The sequence below is a fragment of the Phalacrocorax carbo genome, chromosome 5, assembly GCF_963921805.1.
Source record: "Phalacrocorax carbo chromosome 5, bPhaCar2.1, whole genome shotgun sequence".
NCBI classification, from domain to species: Eukaryota; Metazoa; Chordata; class Aves; order Suliformes; family Phalacrocoracidae; genus Phalacrocorax; species Phalacrocorax carbo.
Window position 1 is genome coordinate 57,873,891 of NC_087517.1, and position 26,492 is coordinate 57,900,382.

At 40.0% G+C, this 26,492-nt stretch overlaps 1 protein-coding gene across 3 annotated transcripts in view; it reads left to right on the forward strand.

The window, feature by feature from the left end:
• The window catches only part of RRAS2 (RAS related 2), a 49,262-nt gene extending 23,620 nt beyond the window's left edge, over positions 1 to 25,642 (forward strand). For 2 of the 3 annotated variants that reach the window (XM_064452644.1, XM_064452647.1), the window contains 5 exons: positions 12,613 to 12,700; positions 13,439 to 13,541; positions 15,675 to 15,783; positions 23,593 to 23,711; positions 24,186 to 25,642. In XM_064452644.1, the coding sequence (XP_064308714.1) occupies positions 12,613 to 12,700; positions 13,439 to 13,541; positions 15,675 to 15,783; positions 23,593 to 23,711; positions 24,186 to 24,273 (507 nt within the window). In that variant the 3' untranslated portion in view covers positions 24,274 to 25,642. Of the gene's footprint in view, positions 1 to 2,429; positions 2,499 to 12,612; positions 12,701 to 13,438; positions 13,542 to 15,674; positions 15,784 to 23,592; positions 23,712 to 24,185 lie in introns of all 3 variants that reach the window. The other variant, XM_064452645.1, reaches the window with a different exon arrangement.
• The last annotated feature ends 850 nt before the right edge of the window (positions 25,643 to 26,492 follow it).

Sequence of the window (26,492 nt, forward strand, 5' to 3'; positions counted from 1 at the left end):
GGGGTTTTTTTATTGTTAACCCAGAGGTTTAATTGTTGTCTGACCCAATCCTCTTCTGACCCATAGACTGGCCAAACGACATCTTTAGAAATCTTCTTCCCTCCCCATATCCTAGTACAATATTTTATCATTTTCTGTTTATCTTTCCCTAGGGTTCCAGGGAAATATCTCCAATTGTCTAGGATATATGCCAGAGGGGTATTCTTAGGTACAGTGGGTACCTTTCCCATGGGAGTCGAAGGCTTGCTGCCCTTCGCCCCCATCTTCTGGAATATCCACAAGCGTGCACTCACTCGTTCCCCTTGTTCCTGGCCCAGTCCCTCGCGGGAGATGGGAAACGCAGTACTTAAGGGTCCGCACTCGCCTGGTTCAATATAGCGAACCTCTCACTCGTTATATTCCAGGAAACCCAATCCCGCCCGAACGGTAAACCCGCGAACAAATTCGCCATATACTTACGCGCCCTGCGTCTTCGTCCGGACTCCCGTGCACAGAATTTTTATGGGATTTTACCGGTTTCTCCTTTGCTCATCATTCTAGAATTTAGGTTCGTCGGTAAGGTTGAGGTAAGCTGTCGGTCGCGGGGCCGCGGATTGCCGCGGGGCGCCTCCCCGGAGGACAGAAGCTCACCGTTCCTTATCCGAGTCACGGCACCAAATTGTCATAAATTGAGACCACAATGGATCATAATCCAATTAGAATTTTATTAATTGTAGCAAGTAGAATATGAGCAAATACAGCGCTGGACGGCAGGGGAGTCTGCGCTCCGCCAACTGCCGTACTGAGCAGTTCAAACAGTCTCTCTTTATACATCTTTACTTCCATGTTCAATGAGATAGTGGAGGTACTTTTCGCATGCTTCAGTTGTTGTTAGGGGGTCGTTTCCTGCTTCCTGGTGATATGGGGTTGCTTGTCTTATCTCTGTCGATAAGTTTGGACATCTGATGGTTATCTTGCATAAGCACGCCTGGGAGGTATTCTTCGCATGCTTTACATTGAGCTTAACATAAGTCTTAATAAACAATACCTTAGTTCAGTTTCTCACATTACCTTCTGACATGATAGTTCTTATTAGATGTAAGTGCTATTTTGTAGCTTTTCCCTAAATGATTAGCTTCTAATGATCAGTCAATAAATCTTCGAAAAATGAAGTACTCCAGACTTTACTAATGAAGCTGAATGTTTTCATGTTGGACATTACCCAGGCTGGTGTTCAAAAATTCCATGGTATTAACTGCAGTAATAAAAAAACAAAAATAGGACAGGAACTAGTGTATTGCTATCTATGACTAGAGTGATCTCATAGTATAAATGAGGTGTGTTAAGGGCTCCGAAGGATCATCTTAACTTGTAATTACAATGTGTTAATGATTCTGTCTCTCTTCTCTAACAGAACAAGTGGTATGATGAAAACTTCTAGATGTTTTCACTCTTTTGGTTCAGTCCCTGTTTGGCACTTTTTAATATATAAATTAATAAACACATTATATAAAATATATGTATGAGTTGTGGGAAAAGGCATCTTTTAGTGATATGCTGTGAGCTTTCCTGAAGTGTCTGGACATTTAAAGGTTGTTGCAGTTGACTGATGTTTGGGTGGGGGACTCTCTAAGCTTTTAGTTAGCAATCTGAACTGTGTTCTCCTGATCATACTGCAGATGAGGTCTGGAGTGGGGGTGACAAAACCTCCCTCTTCCACTGGCAGGAAGTTGCTAATGTAGTTTGATTGTATTGTGAAATACTATCCTGCAAATAATTTTTAATCCTAGAAATCATTCTAGAAAACTGTAGGCTCTGGGTTTAATGGACTAGCTAACCTGGCTGTATATCTGTGTTAAACAAATCTTTTAAGAGGCAGAAGTGAAGAATTTACCTTCCTCAGGTTTTCTACTTGGATCTTTCTGCTGAACTGTGGTCCAAGTCAACATCTGCTTTCGAGCTATTACAAACCTACACAACTGACAATAGTGCCTGGCATTGCAGAAAACTGAAATGTAGTAGTAGGAAAAGGTTTTTCCTACCTAATACAGCTCTTTACTTATTACTTTAATAATAAGCAAGGCATTAACTTCAGTAATTGCTTACCTCAGCTTGCTGTGGAGTCCCAGGACTCAAACATTTTCGGGTACTTAACACATGAAGTGTAGGAGTTAACCTTGCTAAAATGCACTAGAGTTGTTGACGTGAGGCTTTGTTTTACTGGCTTGTTTGGGCTAGTAAAGCTTCTTACTGCATTAATGTAATTGCGTGGGGCCAAATGTTCATAACCTAGGTTAGACAATCTGAAAAGTCCAGTTAATGAGCAATTTGTTTGCAATATGAACCTATTTTAAAGGTTCTGATTTGACACTAGTACCTGCACTCTCTTCAAGAGTGGTTTTTTGTTTTTCTTTTTGCCATGGTATTAACTTTTCGATTCTGCATTTCAGTTCTTCCAGTATGTTCCTCAAGGAGTTGTGAAGTGGCTTCTTTCTTAAGAGACTGTAAATGCCCTAAAGGTGGGTCTCCTTATAGCCTCTAACCTGGAGTCTGTTGCTGACTGTTTTAGTTAGGTTTAAGTTACTGAAGAGCTGTTTTAATTGATTAAGTCTTACCCTGTTACTGTACTTGTAATGTAAGAGCCTTGATTTATAAATACACCCTATATCTTGAGATGTTTTGATGATCTCATACATTTGAGAAAAGGTATTTCAGTATCTTTACTTGTGCCTCACCAGGGGATTTTTTTTAAGTAACCTTACTTTCTTTTCACTTACAGCTATATTCCTCGTTATCTGGTTATACACATATTCTAAAATCAGATACGCGCTTTTTAAAAGATATAATGGGCTGCTTCAGGTAAAAACTGAGTTTGTCCTGAAGAGCTTGTGTGAGCTGTTACGTTGAAAACTGCCTGAACTTGATAACATTTTATGGATTAAAAGATAGTATGAAGCTAATATTTTAAACATTCCTTGAATTGCAAGTGGCCAAGATCAGGAAGATGAAGTACTTGCTGTGTTCACAGCTCTTGCACACATTTACTGTGAAGCAAAAATGAAATTAAATCAAATAAAGACTCGTCTATGCTTGCAGTGTAGAGTACATTTTGTAGTCAGACATGTTTCAACTTGAGAAATTGCATAGCTGCCTTCAAAGAACTTTGTAGGTGCTTACTGGCCTTAAAAGGCATTAATTTAAGGCATTACAAAGAAGTCTTAACAGACAGTGAAAGTGTACATTCTCTGATCTTGAACAATGAAAACTGCATCACCAGGAAGTATTCAAGAGGCCAACGTTTAATGCATGTATTGCCTACTACAGGTCTCTGTGTGAGTGTACTTGGTGTTTGGTGTGGTTTAATTTTGAGAAATTTGATGATAATTATAGTGGGAGGCGAATGTTAACAGGTTGGTGAGCTGCTAATACTGAGCTGATGTACAGTGTGGAGAGCTGTAAGCTAGTAACTGAACGAAGACGTAAGCGCAGTGCAGATTCAGTTTGAGTTCAAAATGGGAAAGCTGTTTAAAAAAAAAGTATGTCTGCTGTTTTTAAGGAAGATCATATTTAAAAATATGTTCACATGCATTTCAAAATATGTATTTAAAAAAAAACCCACTCTCATTGGTATTCTTGTTATATGCATGTAACCACTACCCACTCTGTCCATAATTCAAATGTTGAGGCTGCATTAATGCTTTACAAGAGTTACCCTACCAGTATGTTTAAGCTTGGCAGGATGCTAGCAAAAAGGCATGTAATATTTGCAGATAAAGTAGTTGTAATAGTTTATTCTTTAAACATCTATGATTTGAACATGCACTGAGAGGCTGCCTTAGTTTTGTTTCACAGACGCTTTCTTTTCCCCCAGCGAATCTGCTGTCTCTGGGTAGATTCTTAGATTTTTCACAGAATCTTGTAATAAACTGTTTAGCAGTTAAAAGCTCTCCAGGTTTCTACCTGTAAGCTTGAGCTGTTTTGCAGGTCATGCCTTGAGTGCCAGGTTTGAGGGAGAAAAGAAGGGAGATTCTTTCCTTTGCTGCTGCAGTCAAGGTGGGGTTGTAAGTAGCAATTAGGGAAAGGCCAAAAACTAACAGGCAGGTTTTTAGGAGTGTTGAAAGGTATAAAGAGCTGATAGATGTTCCCTTTCAGAGCACAAAAGTCAGTTTGATTTCAGTCTTTCTTCTTCTTGAGTCATAGTCCACTGTGTCACCTGCACAATAAGTTGATGCTCCAGAACCAATGTGGCTGTTAAATCCCTAACACAAGTCAGTCCTGCTGAACTGTGGATTAAAACTGTTGAAGGCTATCTAGAGAAAAATCATTGGAAAGGAGTGTGTTTATGGATATGAAGTTCAAGTGTTCATTTAGGAAATACGAAAATTAAAGACCTGTAGGCAGAATTCCGATATACGTATTAGTCTTCAGACTGAGAACACTTTACCCTCTATACCCCTTCTCCCCATGCTTCCCCCCATCCTAGCTCATTTTTCCCCGACACCTGTGAGGGAAGCAAAGTTTGTTTTGTTTTTTAGGTGCTTTGGGTAGTGACCACAATGAAGCCAATAAAGAAAAGAGCTGTTATATTTGGCTACGTGCAATAAATATGCCTATGCACTGAACACAGATTTCTTACTAGTTTTTGTTTTCTGATGTGCTCATTCAGTGATCACTGTATATGGAAGGGCAGAGAGGGAGAGAGAGAATAATTTGTGGCCGTGTAATAGGACTAACTCATGCTTTGTTTAGTGTTTCCAGACCAAGCACAAGCTCTTGACAATCCTTGCATTGCATAAAAAGTTAAGACGACTTATCTATACTTAACCAAGCCAGATGTTTATTTTTGTAACCCACCATATCTTATGCAGAATTTAAGATGTGTATCTCTTCTGTCTTCAGATTATGTGTTGGAGATAATCTAATGGATGCACTCTGAGCGCCATGGGTTATTCAAGAACTTTGCATTCTGTTACAATTTTCTTTTTGAACGGAACCATTAAGATTTGATGAAGCATATACTTAATCATAAATACCAGTATTATATGTATATATAACGCTAGTTCTTCAGGAACAGATAAAAAGGCACTTCAACTTGTGTATTAATTTCCAAAGGGTTTAGCTTGTATATGGATCACGGCATTTTCCTTTCACCATAACTTCACTTTAATCCTCTTCTTCCTTTGTGTCTTGGTTTTCACTGTTTGTGAAATTATCAAGGGTTTCACATCACTGGATAATTGCAGTGATTGTAGTTCCAAATGGTACTTGTTTCCCTGGATAGCTGTAACAGTGCTGGCAGTATACATTAGAACAGCAGGAAGTAGTGTAAATTGAGGGAAGCATCACTGATTGCTTACAAGCACTGACTACCTTTTAATTTGTATTTTTCTGAAGAAAGGAACAGGTGCTCTTACTGTTTGTGTAATTAAAAGAATGTAACTCTTAAAGATTCCTATGAATATGGGATAATTGGACGAGGATACACCTGGCCTTCTGTAGTATGATTCAGTGTCTTATTGGTTATCTCTGCAGTCTGGTCTTTATCAGCATAATTCTAGATCTTTGGTCCCCCACTCTCCCCAGTGTTCAACACCAAAATACTTCCCCTCGTTCTACAAAGGGTGACTGTTCATGCGAGCAAAGCAAGCTCAATGCTATCTCAAGCACTTCTGTTTAAAACGGTGCTGGCTTGCTGTCGGTAGCTCCTGCAGTCTTTCTGGCACTGGAAACACCAGGTCCTAGTGAACCACCTGCTCTTGGGGAGGTACATCCTAAGTATGTAACAAGCTTGTCAAAGGCTATCTAATCAGTGGTGTTCGTTGGTTGGTTGGTTGGGGGTTTTGTCAAAGGCTATCTAATCAGTGGTGTTCGTTGGTTGGTTGGGGGTTTTGTCAAAGGCTATCTAATCAGTGGTGTGCGTTGGTTGGTTGGGGTTTTGGTGTTTTTTGGTGTGGTTCTTCCTCCCCCCCCATGACCCAAGTACATGGGGCTCTGTAAAATACTCGACTTGTATGTTTTGCTGTGTCCATTCCTTTATTCTGGAATGCAGTCTGGGTTTAAGTGTTTGCTTCCAGAAGTCAGTTCAGGTTTTTTCCTGCATGTTTTCCTTGTTTTCTAGCCAGCCAACTCAAATATTTCTAAAGAAATTACTTGAGAAGCCTCCTTTTGTTGTGTGAAAGGGGGTTCTTCAGTTAATCTCTTCAGGTGCTGAGGTCCTAGCAGCTGCCTTGCTTAATTACCAGTTCTGCTGGGCTGGTTAGTTCTGTATCTGGGCCAGCATAGTGCTTGAGCGAGGTGGCAGGCTACTGTCGTCTGTCCTCCAGGAGCATGTCTCTGGTGCCATTGAACCTGTTTGTGTTCCTTTAGGGACAGGGACAGAAATATAGAGTAAAGCTCCTCAAAATGGTCTTTAACCTCCTGTGCAACCGGGAGGAACCTGGAGGCACAATGTGACACTGGTCATGTGGACTTGGCTGCCATGTCACTACTCTTAGGTAAAAGAGCTGAAGGTTACAAACTGATTTATGCAGTCCGTCATTTAGGTCTTAACTCATGGTCTGAGAAAGCTTTTACTGTGATGCCAAGTACCTCAAAAAGGTGTTTACGTATAGTCCTACTAGCTGGCCAGGGTACTATAGTTTTGGTCTTAAATGCTGGCACTGACTTTGTCTATAACTTGGAACAAATGTCAGAGATACTAATTTAAATGAAGAAAGGTGTTTAAAAGAGAACTTGGCCAGGCTTCTGTCTTTTTCTGCATTAAGTATTTCTGATCAATGTGGTGTGTGATAGGGCTATAGCTGATACCGTTACTTGTTCTATGCCCATGGTGCGAAGACATGCCACTACAGATCCTGAACTGGACTTCACATCCATCAAGTGGTACAGAAGCAGACAAATGTTACTGGTGAAGTGCAGAGGAAATGAGGAGGAAACTAGAAAAGAGATTATGTTAGTGGTAGTCAAAGGAGAAACTGCCAAAAGAAGTACTCTGTCAAGTACCACTTACAGCCTGGGAGATGTCTTGGGATCGTGTATTTCAGGTATTTGGGAAAGTACTCCAGTCTACAGCTGAAGCTTTGGTGTATAGCATTCACCGACATGTTTGTTTTAAGTTCTGACTTAGAAATTATAGCCGGGAAGGATTTTTGGGGCTATTTGCAATGCTGAAATTGTAGATGTTATTTAAATCCAGAGCTGGTCTGTAACTTCAGCTGGAGGGTGGAAACCCTTCTATTTCCTTGCCTTCACGGGGTTGAAACCAAAAATTTAAACATGTGGAAAAAATTTAAATAAGCAACTAGTGACTCTTTGAAACATTGAGTGTATACTTAGTAAATATAAATGGAGATTGTAGGCACAGCAAGGATGAATATATATTTTGGCAGGTACCACTCATTTTAACTTGTGGTGTGCTTTCACTGTGCTGGGCAGCTTTTTGTTGTGTGCCCTTCAAGCTTTGTGTAAAGATAAAAGGAAGCACGCTATGCAACCATCCTCTGGACTGCAGCTTATAGCAGCTCCCTGTTGATAGAACCTGCCTTCTCTCTTGCCTTAAAACTTAAATGTAATCCAGTGTTTTTCTGGCTTGTGGACTGTTGATGACCTTATGAAGAGTAAATAAGAAAAGCTGCCTAAGAGCTGTGAAACTTACCAGGGGTTCTCCATCTTTCCATGTAAGATGTCTTCACTTAAGTAGTTGTTTTTATTTATTTATGTAGCAGGACTCTTCAGCTTGTGAGTCCAGCTAATGGAGGAATTCCCTTAGGTGTATTAAAGGCAGCATAACCAAGGGGGAAGATGATACACTGAAAGCTGATTTTTCACGTGTTGTCCTTGCCAAAAGACTTGAGTGATTACAACAATGATTTAGGGATTACTATTACCTTAAATGGAGAAAGACTGTTAGAGCAGTATTCAGTATAGTAGTGTCATTGTTCTTGAGCACTGCAAGTAGAAACTCCTGCAAAGGTCAGGAGATTGTGTTTGGAATAGATTTTAAGATAAGTGTGTGTATAGGAAGGGATTGTAGTGGTGGGTTGCCCAGCTGCAAGTGATACAGGTGGTGCAGGGATGGGGTTTTATGTTGGTTTTCGGTTTTTTTTGTTTTGGGTTTTTCTTTCCTCCTCTGCAAAATGGTTTGCATCCTTGGCAGGCTTTCCCGTCTCTGGCCTTGATTGCCTCAGCAGTCTTAGAAAGAGGAAACCTAGAAAACTTATTGCGTAATATTTTGGGTAAATTGAATGGTTGATGAGACTACTGGGCTTAGCTTCTCATTTCCCTTCTAGGAGGTGGGTAGAAAGAGCCTTGATTTTGCTAGTGATTAAGGGATGGTGTAACATGGGCATTTTCAAGTTACTATCTTCATAGAAGAAATTTAGTTTCTTATTATTTCCTGCAGGCAGTGTCTGGCTGTGGTGGAGCCAACTGAATGAGGCTTAGCTCCTCCAATTCATGATAGAAACTCCACTGCTCTTAGAAGAGTGGATCTGACAAGCTGGTCTGTAATCGATCACCCCAGAGAGTGGTCCAGTGTGTTTTGTACCAGCTGGCATCCAAGACACCTGCTGAAGCTTTCTAGTATTTTGTTGTTTAGCAGGACAACTGCTTTGAAGTGTTAGGGCTTGCACATACAGCTTTCATAAAGGAGACAGCACTAGGCAGGCCTGGGTATTAAAAAAATTGTGGCGTCAGACAGCATTGCTGTGCTAAGCATATGCGTGCTTCTGTAATTTGTCTGGACTCGGTGTCAGTTTAAAACCAGGAGGCTGGCAGTGGTTTGCATCTGCTGGAATTGCAGTCCTTTTAGTCTTCTAAGCGATTCTGCCACAAACTCCTTGACGTTTACAAAGCAACTTACACTGATGTGTGTTCTTGGGCTTGCTGGGTCTGCGGGTGCCTTTCCACTGTCCCAGGATGGTATTCAGAAGTCAAGGTACAGCCTCGTGGAGTATTTCAGGACGTACTCTGCTTTCCCTTAATTCTTCAAACACTGACTGTACAGCAGCAGTAAGGTCCGTTTCTGCTCAGATTGATAAACACTGTGTCTGCTGCACCTAATTTTTGTAAATCAACCCTGACTGAATAAGGCCCCCAAGCTGTGGTTGATGTGCTCCTTGGAGCAAATAGTCCCAGTGCAATTTGGGAAGACTCCTTCAAATTTAGCAGCTATTTCAGGCACATTAGTTTTGTCCAGTGCCTGGAGGTAAACCACAATGCTAATTGCCTCGCAAACCTCTCCTCTAGTAGCTGTGACTGCAGATTTGGCAGGGCAGCTCCATGGGAGGGAAGAAATAGTTCGGAAGAAGCTTGTTAAACGGGGGAAGCTCTGGCATCTGCTCGTTCCAAATTTGAGATGTGGCTGATGCTGGATCAGGGCAACTTAGTCTTGTTCCCTTTTTTGAGGGAAGAACTGTGTTCCATGTCTCTGTACCTAGTCTGGTGCTCTCAATTTGTGTGTAGTTTCCTTTTTTGTTTTATTTAAAAAAAAAAAAAAAAAAGAAACAAAAAAGGGTAGAGGGAAATCACAGAAATGCCCTAGAGATTACACAAAACCCACTGCAGTTCTTGGCCCTTGGACAGATAATAAAGAAAACATGAAGAATCCCTTTGAGATTATGATGTTTTTTCTCTTTTTCTGACCTCTGTCAGTGAAAAATATTGCCCTTGTTGGATATAAATTTGCTGCTTTAGGTGTTCTACTGATACTGATTCATGAGAGTGAAATAAATTGATTCCACGTTCTCCCTTTTATTTAAAACTTGGCATAGTTTACCGCTTTATAGGTGTAAAGGGTCAGACAGTATCTTTTACTTCTGCAGGATAGAGAAATGAAAGTTGAAGCCTGAGACAGATAGGGAGTAACTTCAGAGTGTGTGCGTGCCTTATCTTCCAAATCAGAACCCTGAATTTCTAGATATACTGATAGTGATACCACGTTTTAGTCACCTAATGTTTTTATATAAATACCACTTTGTCTCCTTAATGAAACATAGGACTTAAATACCCTTCCTTGTGATCTTACCTTCTGAAGTCAGATTCTCTAAATGGTTTTATTTACTTACTTGTATGTTCACATAAGTGAATTTCTCTTCCATCTTTCAAAGATTGTTAAAGGCCACAGAGAACTTGAGTCCTAATTTAGAACTTATGAATAAATTAATTCCTCAAAGTCTGTTCTTTTATTCCTGGATAATACCTTCTGAGTCATGGATACAGGCAAAAGAAAAGAACAGTTCTGAACGCTGTGGTTTTTCCACTTTAAGCCTTCAGAGAAGCAAGGTAAAGAGGCAACTTCTGGGGGCTTGTTCCATGGTGAGATGTTCTCTTGGCTGCAGATAAGCACTCTTCTGCTGGAAAACTTGGAAGTTTCTGTGCTCCATTTAGGGTCACATCCCTGTTGGTTCGTTTGAATTTTTTTGGTGGGGTAGAGGCGTTTGGTTTTGGTTTGGTTTTTTTGGGGGGTGAGTGGGGTTTTGGGGAAGGCTGGAGGGGGAAGATTGCTTAGCCTAGATAAATGTTCTGAAACAAAGGAGAAACCATTTCTTATCCAGAAATGAGCAACTTGACTTACACAGAACACTCTGAGAAAAAGGTGAATTAGAGCATCTCATGTGTCGCAGTTATCTCTGGTGGGACAGAACTTTATGCTAGGATTTTATCCTTCTCAGAGAGTGGCGTGGTTGTTTTAATGTTACTGCTACGTAAATGTAGCTGGTTACCAAGTGGTGCCATTGATGCAGAGCAACTGAGCCTACTGTGTAGGTGTATCCTGAGAGGACAGCTTACTGATGTCTACTTAAAATGCAAAGGAGGTGTGCAGAGCTGTTCTGTGTCTCTACTCTAGGGGTCAGGAGTTTCTCGGTATGGTGCCAGATCTAAATGAGTAGATCAACAGCAACCTGTACGTACTCTTCCAGTAGCCAACTGCATGATGGTGAGGTTGTGGTATATGAGCATAGGTTATATATAGTACACACAGCTGGCAAAGCTTATTACAACTGGTGATGTGTTCCTCCCAATAAGGCAGCTGCAGCTCAGTCGATGAGCGCTGCTGGGGAAACCACGTCCATGCTGTTAAACCAGAAACCTGGCATGGACCTCCCCCAAATGGTGGGAGCCAGCTGGGTGAAGTCAGGACCAAGTAGTGCAGCCAGCCCTTGTGGGCAGCTCCCAATTGAAATTGGACAAGAGCAACCACACTAATAAAACTGTATCTGCAAGAACGGAGTTAACTGTATTCTGCACTGATGAGTGATATATCTGAAGAAGGTTAGTGGGTTAGTACTGTAATTTGTTATTTCTTTTTTTTTTTTTCCCCCCTTTTCCTTTGTTTTCCCTACCATGACATCTGTTAACTTGACTTTGGTAAGTTTAGAGGAACAGGGCAGTGCCTTGTTGGTATCTTTGAATTTGTGTGATGGGAAAAACGCTTAAGAGAGAACTATTAGTTTTGACATAAGGAAATGCACCGTATTTTTGGTGATATCTCCTTAATGCAAGAACAAGACCCCCTGTTTTTTGCTTCCTAGGAGCCAATATGGAATGCTTTAAACTATTATTTCCTTACTGGCTTACAGAGCTGAATAATACATGCAGGCAGTACTCCTTCACTTCCCGTGGCATTCATCTGGGTACATGCATGCCTGATGTGCTTCATTTCTGAACAGTCAGGGTAGTACACATCCCCAGCGCCCACTGCATCAAGCAGAAGAGGAGGAATTTGATCAGTGTTCAGATTTATTATGTGCTTTAGTTTTGGGTGAAGATAACTTCGCTATGACTGCATGCAAGCTAAAAATTAATCCTTTAAGTCTAAACTTGTCGCCTTCAGATAGTATTGTTACCCCAGTAGTCAATACCAGGTCACCCACTCTCTAGAAAGGTGTACCAGAATGTGCTTTGCTCTGTGGTTCGGGTGAAAAGTAACAGACTGGCAGTATCTGGTGGAGTCTCGTGCTTAGGCAGTGGGTGACACAGGCATTTCATGGCTTATTCTGCTTTCAGGAGGTGTCTTTTTGGAGGGTGTGTGTGCTTAGCCATTAAAACCAGGAGTGGAATCCTGGGAACAAGGATGATCCACTAAACTTTATTCCACGTACAAACTAAGTGTCACTTGTGCTGTGTGGAGCTGTTGCTAGAAATGGTTATAAAACTGCTAGAGAATTTTTGAAACAGCTGGGAAAACCCTGGCACTTCCTAGAAATTACTGGCTCTGGGAGCGGGGGAGGAAATCTGGAAACTTGAGAATTCCAAAAAACTCGTAAACACTACCAGAAGTTCAGAGAAACTTAGCAGTTACTAGAGACCTTAAAGATGCTAGAAACTAAAAGTTTCTGGGGATTCCTGCTGGGAAGTTCTAGGAGTTACCAGAACTTTCTAGAAAAATGCTAGAAATTCTGTAGGAATCCAGTAAATCCAGTGACTCTGCTAGTAATTTCTACAATTTACGAGAGTTTACTAGGAATAAGAAAGCCATTACCTGCTATCTTTTTGGATAAAGTGGCAAACGGTTGTACACAGGTAAAACCTGCTCATCTTCCCTGAACTGTGAACCATACAGTTTTAGCACCTTACTCGATGAGTGTCCTGTATGTGCTTGTCTTACGCACAAACTTGTTTTATTTTCTGCAGTCCTATTTTGTTACGGATTATGATCCAACGATTGAAGACTCCTACACCAAGCAATGTGTGATAGATGAAAGAGCTGCGCGCTTGGACAGTAAGTAGCCTAGCTAAAGCATAGTACTAACAGTGTGTAGCTGTCGGTGTCTGTGTTAACATCTGCATGCATAAAATGTAATGCAGGTGAACAACTGTGCAGCATGTGTGTTTTATGTAAGTATGCGGCTGATAAAAGCTAGTGAGCTTTGTTTTATTAATGAGATACCTGGGATTTGAAGTGCTTATGCCTATGTATGTGTAAGTGTCTCTTCAAAGTAAATTGAACTTTTTTAAAAAAGAATTATTCCCAAAGCCTTATTGCCTGCAAAACTCAGAGAATTTATGTAACTCCTGGCAGTTACCTGGGTGACATGGTGGAATGAGAAACACATTGCTTGGCTGTTGTGTGCTGCCTCTCCCAAGTGCAATATAAATGCTTTGCTTTAAAAGTTTCAGTTCTCCCTTGTCAGTGAGTTCTTTAAGGACAAACAGCAGCCCTCCCAACCCCCATCTCCAAGTTTCTCTAAGTATTTTCCAGCTGTTTCTGCTGGTCTTGAATTAGCGAAAGTGCACCAAACTCTGTTCAGTTTGTTTGGTAGGTCTTGAATTGTTCAGTCAGCCTTAGAACTTGGGAATCTTAGCAAAGATCCAATAATATATGTGAAAAGTGATTTCTGCTTAGTTATGATGTACAGGAGAGGTTCTCACAATATCCAGTTAGGAGTGATTTTTTTTTTTTCTTACTCTATACTCTAAGAACATAAACTGTAGTAATCGATGCTTTGCTTATGTTCAGTTCTGGATACAGCAGGACAAGAAGAATTTGGAGCCATGCGTGAACAGTACATGAGGACAGGGGAGGGTTTTCTGCTTGTTTTCTCAGTCACTGATAGAGGAAGGTAAGCCTGATATCCAGTTATGAAGACAAAACAACTTACAGTTAATATTAAATTGTTGTTTATCCTTTGTTGAAATAATCTCAAACAGAAATATTAAGTACATGTTCACTCTTAGATTCTGTGGCATGACACTCCTTCAGCACTGATGAAAACCCATTTTAAACCCATCACTTATTGAAAGTATCTGTCTCTTGTAATAGATGACTTCAAAGCATACACAAAAAAAGACAACTTTATTCAAGCACTTCATTACAGTCCAGAACACTGGCTTTCTGGAAGTGACAGAAATTTAAACTACAGGCTACAAAGCTCACAGAGCTTTGTCAGGTAGCTCCTGATAATTGTAAAAGTAGGGAACTGCTGTGTATATACAGACAATCACTTCATATTTTGGCTGTGATCTTCCTCCATTGAGCTTATCAGACACGTAGTAATAAAGGAGAAATGCTCAGGGACCTGTTCTTCCACTTATTTCGAGTTGCAACAGAAGAGCAGTAAAATGACAAAAAACCAAAACAAACTTGTCAATGGTTTTTGTGCTGCCCTCCCACCCCCTGCCTTAATCTAGGCTCTAAGAAGTTACTTCTGATCCTATTAACAGCTCTGTCTATAATGATAATTAAGATAAATATTCTATGGAGCATGGGTGTGTTTCCATTGGATCTGCATCTTACACTTAAGAAGGCTGCTAAATGTATAAATTCACCTTGATGTACTGTCCAGAAGAGAATCTTGCACTTCTGTCAGAGACCTGGGTCTGTGGATTTAAGACATCCTGAGCACTTGTGTTAACATAAATATTTTTGCTACAGAGGGCTGTAGATCTTTTTGAAGTCTTCATGTGAACTCCTTGGTTTGTCAAAAAATCTTAAGTTTTTATTTGCTGTTTTGGCTAAGGGTCTGCCTTGATTTTAAGCAGATTTTGATACATTAAACCTGCGTATCGCTCTCCTCTCTGAAATCCTTCGAAGACTTGTGAAGAGCAGAGTTTTAATTTTTGTTCTGATATCCATTTGATTCAAGACTTACCTTGCCTGTCAATGAAGAAATCGAGATGGCTTAGTTGGTTACTTTCACCTCTTTTCCTCCAGTTGCTACAGACTTCTGAGCAGAATATTAAAACCACATATAAGTGGAGGTCCAACTATGCTTAGTGGCATACCTTCTAATTCACCTTTCTTCTCATGTTAGCTTTGTATGGATGAGGTGGATTGGCATTGTCATGTCTGTTATTTGTTTTTTAAATGCAGCTTTCTTACTGAAGATCATATTGCTTTTAAATATTAGTTTTCAAGTCTAAGTGTAAATGGCTTCAGACTATATGCCTGGAATTAAATACAGTGCCTGGGAAGTGTGTGCTCCAAAGGATGTGTGATTGCCTGCAAACATCTGTGCTGATGAAGCCCCTCACGTAGTGATGTAGCTTTAACAGTGTTTACTTGAAAGCAGTTATTTCCCCCGACCCCTCAAAATCCTTGTTTAGGCCAGAATTAGCTTGTTTAATATACTGTCCTTGGAGAAGCTTTCTGCTTTGCTCATCTTCTCTTAAGCACTGCTGGAATATTCCTTACTGCCTGAACAGCATCAGTACCTTGTATAACTTAGTAACTGCAAAGCTTTCTGATCATTTAGCTCTGCCATTTCTCTGTTCTTCAAGAAATAAAATTTTCCAGCTTTGATAGCTTCCCCCAAAATCTCCAGAAGTAGCTGTGGGGGTTGCCAGCTGAAATACTGATCACCGGGGTCTCTAGACTGTAGTTTGAATGTGCTAGTCAGAGTTGCACTCCAGAGTCAGTATTTGTAGAATGGACTATGGTTGCTTGATTCTCTGCAACACATGGATGTCCGGGTCCCTCTAGGTTGAGACACAGTAAATGTTTTGCTTACTCTGCAGCCCCACCTAAGTCCAGTGCATAGCATGCTCCTAACTTGAGGATTTTTTTAGTTTGAGTGTTGAATAATTCTCTAGCTGGTCATGCTGTGACAGTGGACTCTTTGTCGGAGTGCCTGCAGCTGTCTGCTTGTGTGGCATGGCAGAGCAAGTCCGAATAGGTGGCTCATCAGTTCTGAACTTCTGTAGAACCTGAGAATCTATGAATTAGTACACTGATGCTCTACTTTATTCTTTTACAGTTTTGAAGAAATCTATAAGTTTCAGCGACAAATTCTTAGAGTGAAAGATCGTGATGAGTTTCCTATGATTCTAGTTGGTAATAAAGCAGATCTGGACCACCAAAGACAGGTAATTCATTTGCTATTAGTTACTGCTCACTTTCTTCTAGAAACTTCAGTTTTCCTCCCAAAAGTAGAGTGGGAACAAGAAACAAGTGAAAAAAAAAATCATAACATATTAATTCCAGCGCAAGAAATGTAACTGCACTCGCTTTATGTACTTGAATCTTAGAAGCATGATGGCATTCCACATACAGCACATCTGACTCAGAGGGGTTATGTTGAGACCAAAGCTATTCACATAGAGAGTTGAGAGCTTTCTGTCATGACTTGATTACTCAGGCATGAACGTGTCTAATTCCTCCGTTTTGTTACTCACCATAGCGTGCTATGCCAAGCAGAGTGCATTCCAGCACTAGCTCTGATGATCCTGAGACTTTAGTGCTGTTGCTTTTGCTGTTCACTGCTGTTATGTATAAATGAGTAGCCATTTGCTGTTTTCTATTTAGCCACTAATCTTCTGTGTAAGTGACTTAAAGCTTTAAAAGTTGGAAGTACAGCAACACGACTACTGTCGTATTTATATAGATTAAAGTTTTGAAACTAGTAGATTTCAACCTCACCTCTAGTTGTAAGAGAGCTTAAAAGATTTAGTTTAGAATTATTTAAAGAAGGAGCTTTCAATTTGTTTTTCCTACTTACTCCTGATTTTCACGAATCAAACTGAGCTAAAATGAGAGTAGTCTTACTACCTCAGCAGGAAATGAATAGGTGTCAAACTTGTATTCTTCAGCAACTTTTTTCACAAGTTTAGAATTTTCTCCTGAGACAGTAAGATGACAAAACCTGCTAGAAAACACGACTGATTTTTAGCTGAGAGTAAACTAAGTATTACTAGAACTGCTGTAATTATTTTAAGAGTTTCACAAGGAAAACACAGCTTTATACAGTAAGATATTCTCAGATTTGTGTACCAGGACATGACTTAGTTTCTGTCCACAAGTGCTTACATAAGTTTTGTTCTTTGCTAAGTAAATCTTTTTTCTGTCAAAAAACAGTGGCTGGGACAACACAAGATAGGTTCAAAATGTGAAAGAGTTTAGTGGATTGGTACATGGTTGTTGAATGGATTTCTTGAATACTGCATGAAACCTTTAGTACAGCAAAGTTCCTGTTGAGTTATGCTCCCTTGATTGTCACAGCCTCCTTATCCCAGAATCTGAGTTAAGGTCATGAGAACATTAAAATCTATGCTGAAATATAATGTCTTAAAAGAAGCCTTCACAGAATTAGCTCACAAGCTCATCAGAAGTAACTTCACATACTTACACGTGCACAGAACTATCGCCCTGTCCCTGAGACAGAAGTCAAACTCTTTCACTCTGAAGTTACCATCATATCCCCATCAAAATTTCCAAATTTAACCTTGCAGGTCCTGGAACATAATGTACTTTATCTCATGCACAAATGTTGTTGTGGACACCATGTAGGTGAAACTGAACTGTTTTGCAAACTGTAATTGCCCAAGGACAAACATCCAGATGCTTTGGGAGGGAAATAACATCGCTGTTAGCCCCAGTTCTCAGAGGATAACTGCAAATGTCGTTGACAATCCTGTAGATCAATTTCTAGAAACAGTTATGATCTATGTTCTGTCTCTTCCACCTTCCTGTTGTTATTACACAGCAACTGTTTCTCCCTTAAAGGAAGAGGTGCCTGTCACCTGTTCTCCTGCTAGACCCTCCATACCTGATTCCTTACTACTTTTTCAGATGGTGATGTGCAGGTACACATTCAGTCTCAAAGTAGCCGTGTTCAAATTGCTTAACTTTGCAGTTTTGCTGCTTATATCTGAACACAAATAAAAGTATGTGTTCCCAAAAGCTGCTTTTTCTCTTTATGGCTACATTAATTGTCCTAATTGATTAGATGCTGATAAGCATAACTTTTGGTGCTATTGCTCATACAATTTACATGCAAATTGGTAGATTTTTTACTTTCTTGATAAGTTGGGGGCTTAGACAGCCTTTGTTAATGTAGCTGAAATAGCACTTCTAGGTTTGCTGAAACAGCTAGTTAGGTGTTCTTAACTCTCCCTTGCCCCTTCCCTATCATGTGGTGTCTTTCAGTTGTCCTTAAGTCAGTCTGAAGGTTCGGTGATGCTGAGCTGACAGAGTCAGTCCTCAGAAGGGAGAGGCTGCCCTCACTCTTGACTTCACATTCCCATTCTTCCCTTTGCTGGCCCTAGCTCTCACTTGAAGCACTTTGTGAGTTGAATCATCTCTCTAGATGGGGAGAAAACAGACGAGCTGGAATGGCTTTCTGGGACCTGTGTGAGTTAAATCAGCTTGCAGAAAGATTGAGTGCCAGCACTTGAAGCATGGTAAGGGGTGGGACTGTGGTTCGGAGCAGAGCAGGGAGGAGTTGGGGTGGGGGGAAGAAAGTGAGACCTCGCCTTTTGGCAGCAGCCAAGCAGTTAGATGTTATCAGCTGGATGTTAAACCCAGCCAGAGTCTCTGCTTCATTGGTGGGGTTATTTCTGCTCCATCATGTGAACTCTCAAGGCAGGCATCCAGCCAGTGAGTTGGATCAGCTTGCTGATCTGGCTGAAAGCTAGTCCTGCCACAGCATTTCCCCCAAGTATGGAAAAACTTCAGCCTAACAAGCAAGGTCATCCTGCTCCGGCTACAGGTTTGCTGCTCAGGCAGTTGCAATGGGAGGTCTGGGGACAAAGGCAAGAGTACTCCCTCACCTTGGTTAGGCGTGCTGGGGTGACTGGGAAGTGAGGGCGTTCCCCCTACGCTTTTGCAGGCAAAAATGTGAGAAGCGCTAGTTCTCTGTGTTTTTGCATTTTCAGTCTACTGGAGTGTGAAACCTCACTTGAGTTACTCTAAACCTGGTCAGTCAGGCTAGTGTCACACTGCGGTCCGCTTTCTTATCTGGCAGTTCTACAAGAAGTTGTTGTGCTCTTTCAAACTTGTTTAATGGCAAATGCACTTTTTTTTCCCAGCTTCAGAATTTAAGTAGTGTTTATAGACATTCAGGAAGTTGGGTATGAGTTTTTAGAGCAAAACTGCTTATACTAGGCATCTGCCTTTTTTTCCTAAAAGGCAGGAGGCAACCCAGTGAAATAACAGAGAACACATGCTGCCTCTCGTAAGAGAGCGTAAAAGTTTTAGTGCATGTTTTGATCAACAAATGATACTCAATAGAACTAACACACAAATCTTCCTGCAGCTGAAAAGAGCTAAACGTGTACAAAAGTTTTGGATGTCTTAAGGGTCTGACCACACCTTTATGCAAGTAACTGTATTTTGTAGTTGAACACAGTACAGAGTACTATCATTATGATACCTTATATTTGGAAGCAAATGATGCATAACTAAAGCCTCCTGCAGCAGGCAGAAGGCAACTGTTTCTCAGGAAGTAAAGGAACTGGGTTGTACAGCAGAAGTACACAGATAATGATAGTATGGTCCTGATGAAGTGTTAGGAGCATACTGAAGGTGTAGTTTAAAATAGTGGTGGCTGTAATATACTATAGGCCAACTCACAGGTGTTTTTGGAAGAAGAGAGGTGAAAGGAAGTTTGGAATAGCTATTGGTTAAGGTAATAACTATATAGGTAAATAGAGTTAAGCAGACTTCTTGTAATTTTGTGGCCTTTGTGGAATGGGAGGCGAAGTCCTCCATATCTACATGTTAGGTTGACAAAGAAAAATTAGTTATTAGAGGATGAGCAGGCGTTAATCTTTAGCTTTATTCGTTATCACGCAAGGACATTCTACCAGTGTTTCCAGGGTCCCCAGTCAGTCACAGGTTGGTGACTGTGAAACCAAACTTGAAGCACCATCTCTCATTGGTCTTTCCATAAAGTAAACGCTGCGTAGCAGTCTTTCTCTTAAATGAGTTAATTTCGTACAACTTGGACAACACTGGATGTTTCTACAGTAAGACAATTCTGTAAAGCACCAGATGTTTTAGTAATAACCACTGCTGCCAGGGGAGTAGACTTGTCAGTGCAGGGTATGTATGACTTTGTAGATAACTGCTAGCTTAAACTGGGTCAAGTCTGATCATTCCCCAGATGGCAGGGTTTCAAGGAAATTCCAAGTTGCAACAGGAAAGTGCTTGGGTTTCATTAAATGCTAGTTCTTGCTTTTGCATCATGACTGAACTAATACAGTGATCTAGTGCTAAGATCATCTAGATACCTTTAAAGCACGGTTTTAAAGAGGTTCATGTGACTTCAGTTCATACGCAGACAGATGATTGGAAAAGCTGATGATCCCAGGCAAGCAGCCTCGTGCTTTGACCTTGACCAGCATCAGCCTAGATGCTAGCAAACAAACCGTTAATGTATTGGTTTTGCAGGTTTGCTGCTTCACAAATGGCTTGGCCTGAGATGGCTTGTTCCAGGGGTGGACAGATGCAAGGACCTGGCTGGTGGCCTACCTGAAATCATTATAATTTTGTTTTGGCCTTTCTCTTAACTATCATGAACTTGTATGAAAGTGTGACAATAACTTCTTGAGGTGGTAGATTTTGTGGCCATATACAGCGATGTTCTCACAGATGGATCGTACCTTCAGGTCTTCCCATGGCTGGCCTGATTTTTGAGCTTTATGGATAACTAGCTATCAGGCATCTGATGCAGTATTTGAATACAGCAAGTCAGTCTGTTTGAATATGTGTCAGTGCTTCATAACCACAGTTTGTGTGTACCACAGTGACCTTTTATATGAGAATACGGAGGAAATAGAATGAGTGGACAATGAACTACCCCTACAGGAAAGCATTATGGTAGACCACAGTAAGTGTGAACTAGTAGCACGTGTGGGTTGGCTGGTGAGGCAGAAAATCAGGATGACAGATGCATGTTTAGGAGTGATGGAGCTCTCTGCAGGAGTGGGCAGTGTTTCTGTGCAGGGCGCACTGCAGGGTGACCATGAGGTAGAAATGGGTTCCTCTCAGACTTGAGGAAGCACTTAACTGTTACCTGCTGAGGTGAGTGCAGCATGACCTTTAGTCTACATGGTATCCAGGCAAAATACAGGTGCAGTGTCAGGTTAGGCAGCCTTGTAGAGTTGCTTTAGGTAGAGGAAAGAATAGAAACTCCAGGAATGAATATATACCTAACGGTTCTGAGATACCATAGTGAAGAGGGAGGGCCATGTGAGAGATGTTCACAGTATTCTTGTGCAGATACTCAAATGGAAACTGTTTCAGTAAGAAGACTTACTTATGGAGTTGGGGAATAAGCTTTTCCAGGTTTGACTTGCTCACTAACAAATTCTGTAATAGTGTTTAATTTGAGAAACTTTTACTGACTGGACAGTCAGCATGAACGAATGATATCTGAAAACAAGCAGTAAAATACCCTAAAACAAAGGATAAGTATCATAAGTGATTCCCATTGGTCTTCAGCCTTAAGCTTACCAAAACTGAGAGATTTTCAACTGCAGAACCAATGCATGCACACACGCGTATGCACACAGTTACTGCCAGAAAATCTGTAATTCTTTTACTTCTGTCAAAATAAAATAGTGTTCTTTAAAGAAAAAGAACTTCGTTTTTATTTTGCTGGTAACATTTAATAAGCTCTCCCATTACACTTACTGAAGTGTCTGTCATGACACAGGGTTGTCGTACATGAGAAGGGAGAATAAAAAGATGTAAATTTATTTTTGTTCTCAGGTATTTCTATGGTACTTACTACATTTCCCTCAGCTATGAAAATGGAGCTGGTATGTTCCGGCCTCTAATTTACAGCTTGGGCACTGCAAATGCTTCTGTAATGTGCCCAAACCCAAATATTTCTTTTAAACTGACTTTGAGGTAGCTAAAACTGACCACAAACTGCTTGAAAATATACTCCTAAGACTGACAGAAAGATTGTTTTGGAATTAAGCAATTACAGGTCTTAGAACATTAAAGCCCTTATTGCATTTGTTATATCTATAGTATTTTAAATGCAGAAAACTGGGGAAGCATAGCTTAGCTTTATTACAGTGTTAGTTTTAGTTGTATCTAAAGCACATTAGAGGTACAATAATGAAGAAAATAGTAACCATATATGTTTAAAGACTGGGTTCAGTTTCTCCTCAGGACTGTACATTCCTTCACAGTTATTTATTTTTATTAGATTTAGCCTCTCACTTTCTGGGCCTACAGTAGGCTCTGAAGGGATGAAGAAAAGTAAAGGGGGTTAGTTTTGCAAAAGCTGCCATATCTGTACTCTTAACTTTTGTCTGGTGAGTGAGGCAGAGATGTATAAAGAGTTTGGGGGGATTCTGCAATGTTATCAATGTGCCAGAAAACAGCTATGAATACTTCTTAAAATGTAGCCCTCTCAAGTTTTGGAATAAGGATATTTCAGCATCTGGGGGTGAAAGGTAGAAGTGAGTTTGTTCCAAACATAGTTTCCGTGAGTGTTTGAGATCAGCAGATGCATCCTGAGTTACTCCAGCTAATGGTGCAAGGTGCTGGGAGCTCCTTGTAGAGCTTCATGAGGATTTAGTGGGAATGGCCCTCAATTCAGCGGTAGACATACGAATATAATACCAGTGGCAGGTGCTAAGGACAGATGAATCAACTGTTGAGACACCATGTGTGAAGGCTGTCAAACCATGTGTGTAGCTGTTAGGAAAGTATTTTGCAAGCTAAAAAGTACTTTTGTATCTTGCCCTGTGGTGAACGCTCCCAGTGATGCTTTTCCGTTTCTGTTTCCATTTCTGTGTAGCTTATTAATCTAAGTGAATACCTGAATGCCTTTTCAAAACTAAAGTAAGAAGAAATGCTCTCCCCTCCACCCCCCCAATATCGTATCAGTCCTCTACATGCTGGTTTACACTGCTTTCACAGAAAAATGTTGATCCTTTGACATTTCTTCCACTAGCCATTGTCTTGGCAAGATCTGCTGTATTTCCTTTTATCACTGAAAGCTGCCCTTTCCTCCCTGGCCCTGTGAGTGACCTTCCCTTTGAAGCCTTGCATGCCTCGCACTGTTCAGGGTGGCCCGCTGTTGTCTGACCTCGCTGCTTTCTACTTCATCCAAAAATATGCAGTGATCTCCCCTGGTTGTGCCCTGTGACCAACTTTATTCCTCCTTCCTATAATGGTCCACTAGCTTCCTGCCTTCTGCTTCTTCACTTCAAATTTTATACCAACTCTTCATGACACTCACTATTTCCTCTTCATCTCCCTCTCCTCTGTCTCAGGAGTCAAGAGGTAGACAGGGTTTCTTTCATATCTCTGGATAGCCTGAAGGCTTCATCTTTTCTTTTTTTTTTTTGTTAGATCGGTCATTTAAGCTATGTTTAAAACTGGCTGTATTAATATTTTGCTGTGTCATAAAGATTTTTTTAAATTACTTTATATAAACAATTCAGAAGCTAAACATCAGTTATTGTTTTAAAAGTAGTAATCTGATCTGATTTCCCCCCCCCCCCCCCCCCCAAAGTTTAGCTGGGGCAGGGAGAGGGTGATTTTTAGCAATAGTATTCACAGCTCTGTTAGTATCCAGCAGATTTTGACTAAAGCTGTTGTTTTGAGGAGTGAGGGACTCTCATCTTCCTATGAAGGAAAACTTGGTCTTGTGCAGAAATGAAGAAGAGGCAGCTGCAGTGAGGGAAATGCTCTAGAGTGTCAATCTTTGTCTATTGCAGAAACTTTTTTTTTGAAGTTTTCACTTGCATTTGAAAAGATGTATTATGTGGATTTGCTTCCCAGTTGTATTATGTGGACAGCGTGGAAACTATTCTGTGGCCAAATAAGTATTATTGCTTGAGAAAAATAGACTCTTAACGTGTATTTGGAGTGTCTACTGATATGAACGTGCCTGCAGAAGCCTTGAACTTAATGATTGATGTCTTTTTCAGGTGACACAAGAGGAAGGTCAGCAGCTAGCACGACAACTTAAAGTAACATACATGGAAGCCTCAGCAAAAATCAGATTGAATGTAGACCAAGCTTTTCATGAACTTGTCAGAGTTATAAGGTATGATAACTTGAGACCAGATAATTAATGTTCCTACATTAATGGATAGGTACAGGAAATGTATTGAAATGTAATGCGAAATCACTGAGAAAATTCTGCCTGCTGTTACCTGTAAACTTTGACCAATGGTGTCCACAATAAAATATTCCTGTATATTAGGAAAAATGTTTACATAAATGTAATATGTATTTGAAAGAGAATTTCTTCACCTGAATATCACAGGTTTTACTGATCACCCAGTAAGTAAGCCTGGTAAACTAAATCTGAGATTGACCTTCTGTAAAAATTGGTATTTCTTAAAAAACAACAGAAGGCAAACCCCCAAAAAACTATCACTCATTTAATCAGTAGTTTGAGTGTCAAAAGCAAGTCCATCCTCTACAAAAGTGTGAGAACACTTTAATAATTTTAAATATTTATTTTTATTTAACTGAAAATGATTCTGTGGATTTAATTTGAAATATCTATTTCCAGGAAATTTCAAGAACAAGAGTGTCCTCCTTCACCAGAGCCAGCGCGGAAAGAAAAAGACAAGAAAGGCTGCCATTGTGTTATTTTCTGAGAATCCCAAGAGCCAAGCTATCAACTGCCAGATTATTTTTTTTTTTCTTTCCATCATTTTACATTATTTCTGGTATTGGTCTAGCCTTATTATGTGCATGTCCTAAAAGTGGTCACCAGAATAGCCTTAGTCCAAGAAGCTGGCAGAATAGTTCTTGAAGAAGACTCGGTCATCCTGGGGCAGACTTCAAAACAAAACACTAAGGCTGCTTCTTTAATACCACAGTTCCTTCCTTCTCTCCCTTAAGAGCTTGCACCTTGTGGAGTTTTATTCGCAAAGGAGATGAAACCAAACCGTGTAGGACAAGGTGTTGAAGTCATGCATAAGTTGTCTCTTGTGAATTAATTTATTTTTACTTCTGACATTTCATTAGCTATTACAAAAACCTATATTGAAGTATAGAGGATACCTTTTAAAAACAGGGTGGATTGGCTTTTTTGCCCTCAGTTAAATTAGACTTGAGTACTCAGCTAGCCTTAAGAAACCTACACTGAATTTCATTGTCAGCAAAAATTTTCATCTCTCACTTATGCTGCAGTTTTATTTCAGTGGCCAAAACAGTCTACTGTATTTATTTTATGAATCCAGAACAGCTACAGGATGATTACTGCTACTCTTAGGATATGGCCAAATACCTCAGCTCATTCTGGATTGAGGCATTTCAGCTTATTAAGAAATTTCACATCATTTGTTTAGAAACAAATTGTGTCTTCCTTTGTATTTCTGGGTAAGGGATTAAGGAAAACTAAAACTGTAGCTGTTTTTGTTTCATGTGATATAAAAATGAATTTGATCTTTCCATTGTCAGAAATGATTAAATGTTTTTGCTATATACTTTTATACATTATTTTCTTATCAAACTAGTTAACAAGTATTTTTATATGTTTGTAAGCAAATATGCTTTCACAGCATAACTTGTGTATATGTAAAGATGAGTATTTAATTCTCACAGTTCACTTTTAACTGACAAAATATGGGATTTGCCAAACTGTGGTAAACTTGTCCTTACTCTTTCAGTTGTACCCAAGAATGGTCAATTACGTGCCTGCCCAACACACCCATAGAGTAAAATCTAGTGTTGTGTTCTAATGAATCTCAGTATCCCGTACTAAAGACTGACCATTATGTGAATTATAAAACTGTAAGACTTTTAACTGATTGTTTAGTTAAACTGTGGATGGCTGTTTAATTTTGAGTTCTGTGGATTGTGTTTAAACAATTCAAGAGTATGTTCCCTGATATTGAAATACTGAGTGGTATTGCACAGTTGTCACCTTACTGAATGTGTCCAGCAGTTCTTTGAAACTTGATTATTAAGCAAACCCTTGTATAACTTCAGGTGCTAGAATTAAAGATGATCTAACCATTATTGGGGGTAAGCACATTGCCTCTTTCTGACTCTTCCAAAACCTGAATTTCTTGGGGGTGGGGGGAAGAAGGAGATGATGGGACCTAGTTAGGAGACAGGTATGCACGTCTGCGTGACCTTTTTTCAAGCTTGGAAGTAAAGAAATGCCATTTCAATTTAAATTATGATAGATGATAAAAGCTGTTGTTCATTTTAACCTGAAGTATGGAGTCAGTGGTCCTATCAGCAACTCTTGTGCGTTCAGACTATGCTTACTGTCAGGTGCTCTGCTATCAATCTGTAAGTGTCTGCTGAGAAAACAGTGCTTAAACAAGTTTCAACTACTTTTACAGCAGCACAGCATAAAACCTGGAAGTAACACTAGTGCCATGCATTGCAGAAAAATTTAAGTTTTTTAACGTAACTTACATTAGGTTGTGCAATGCTGTTTTGAGAGAGTGGGTAGCTTCCCCCCCTTCACTCCCTTTTATTTAAAGTTATTTGTTGATGAAAAGCTACTTATAAGTGATGTGTAGAATATTCAAACAAGAAGTTGCAGTGCAAGTACATTTGGGAGATGGATTACACTTTTCAAGTCAAATGTAAGAAATTACTGCCTGTAGCAAACACCACATGTTTTCTTAAATATGTAAAGCGCTCTGGAGTTAAGTCACTAATGGTATGGTATTAGAATGAGTTAAGACAACAAATGACAGCATCCGCGTTGAGACTAAATTTGAGGTGCAAATATCTTTGTTTCATAATTCTTTCCCTTTTTCTTGTTTTTTAATCTTTCAGTCATGATAGATTGGTTTTAAAATCATAGACTTACATAGGTAGGTCTTTCAATATGTAACTCTTAATTCATAGA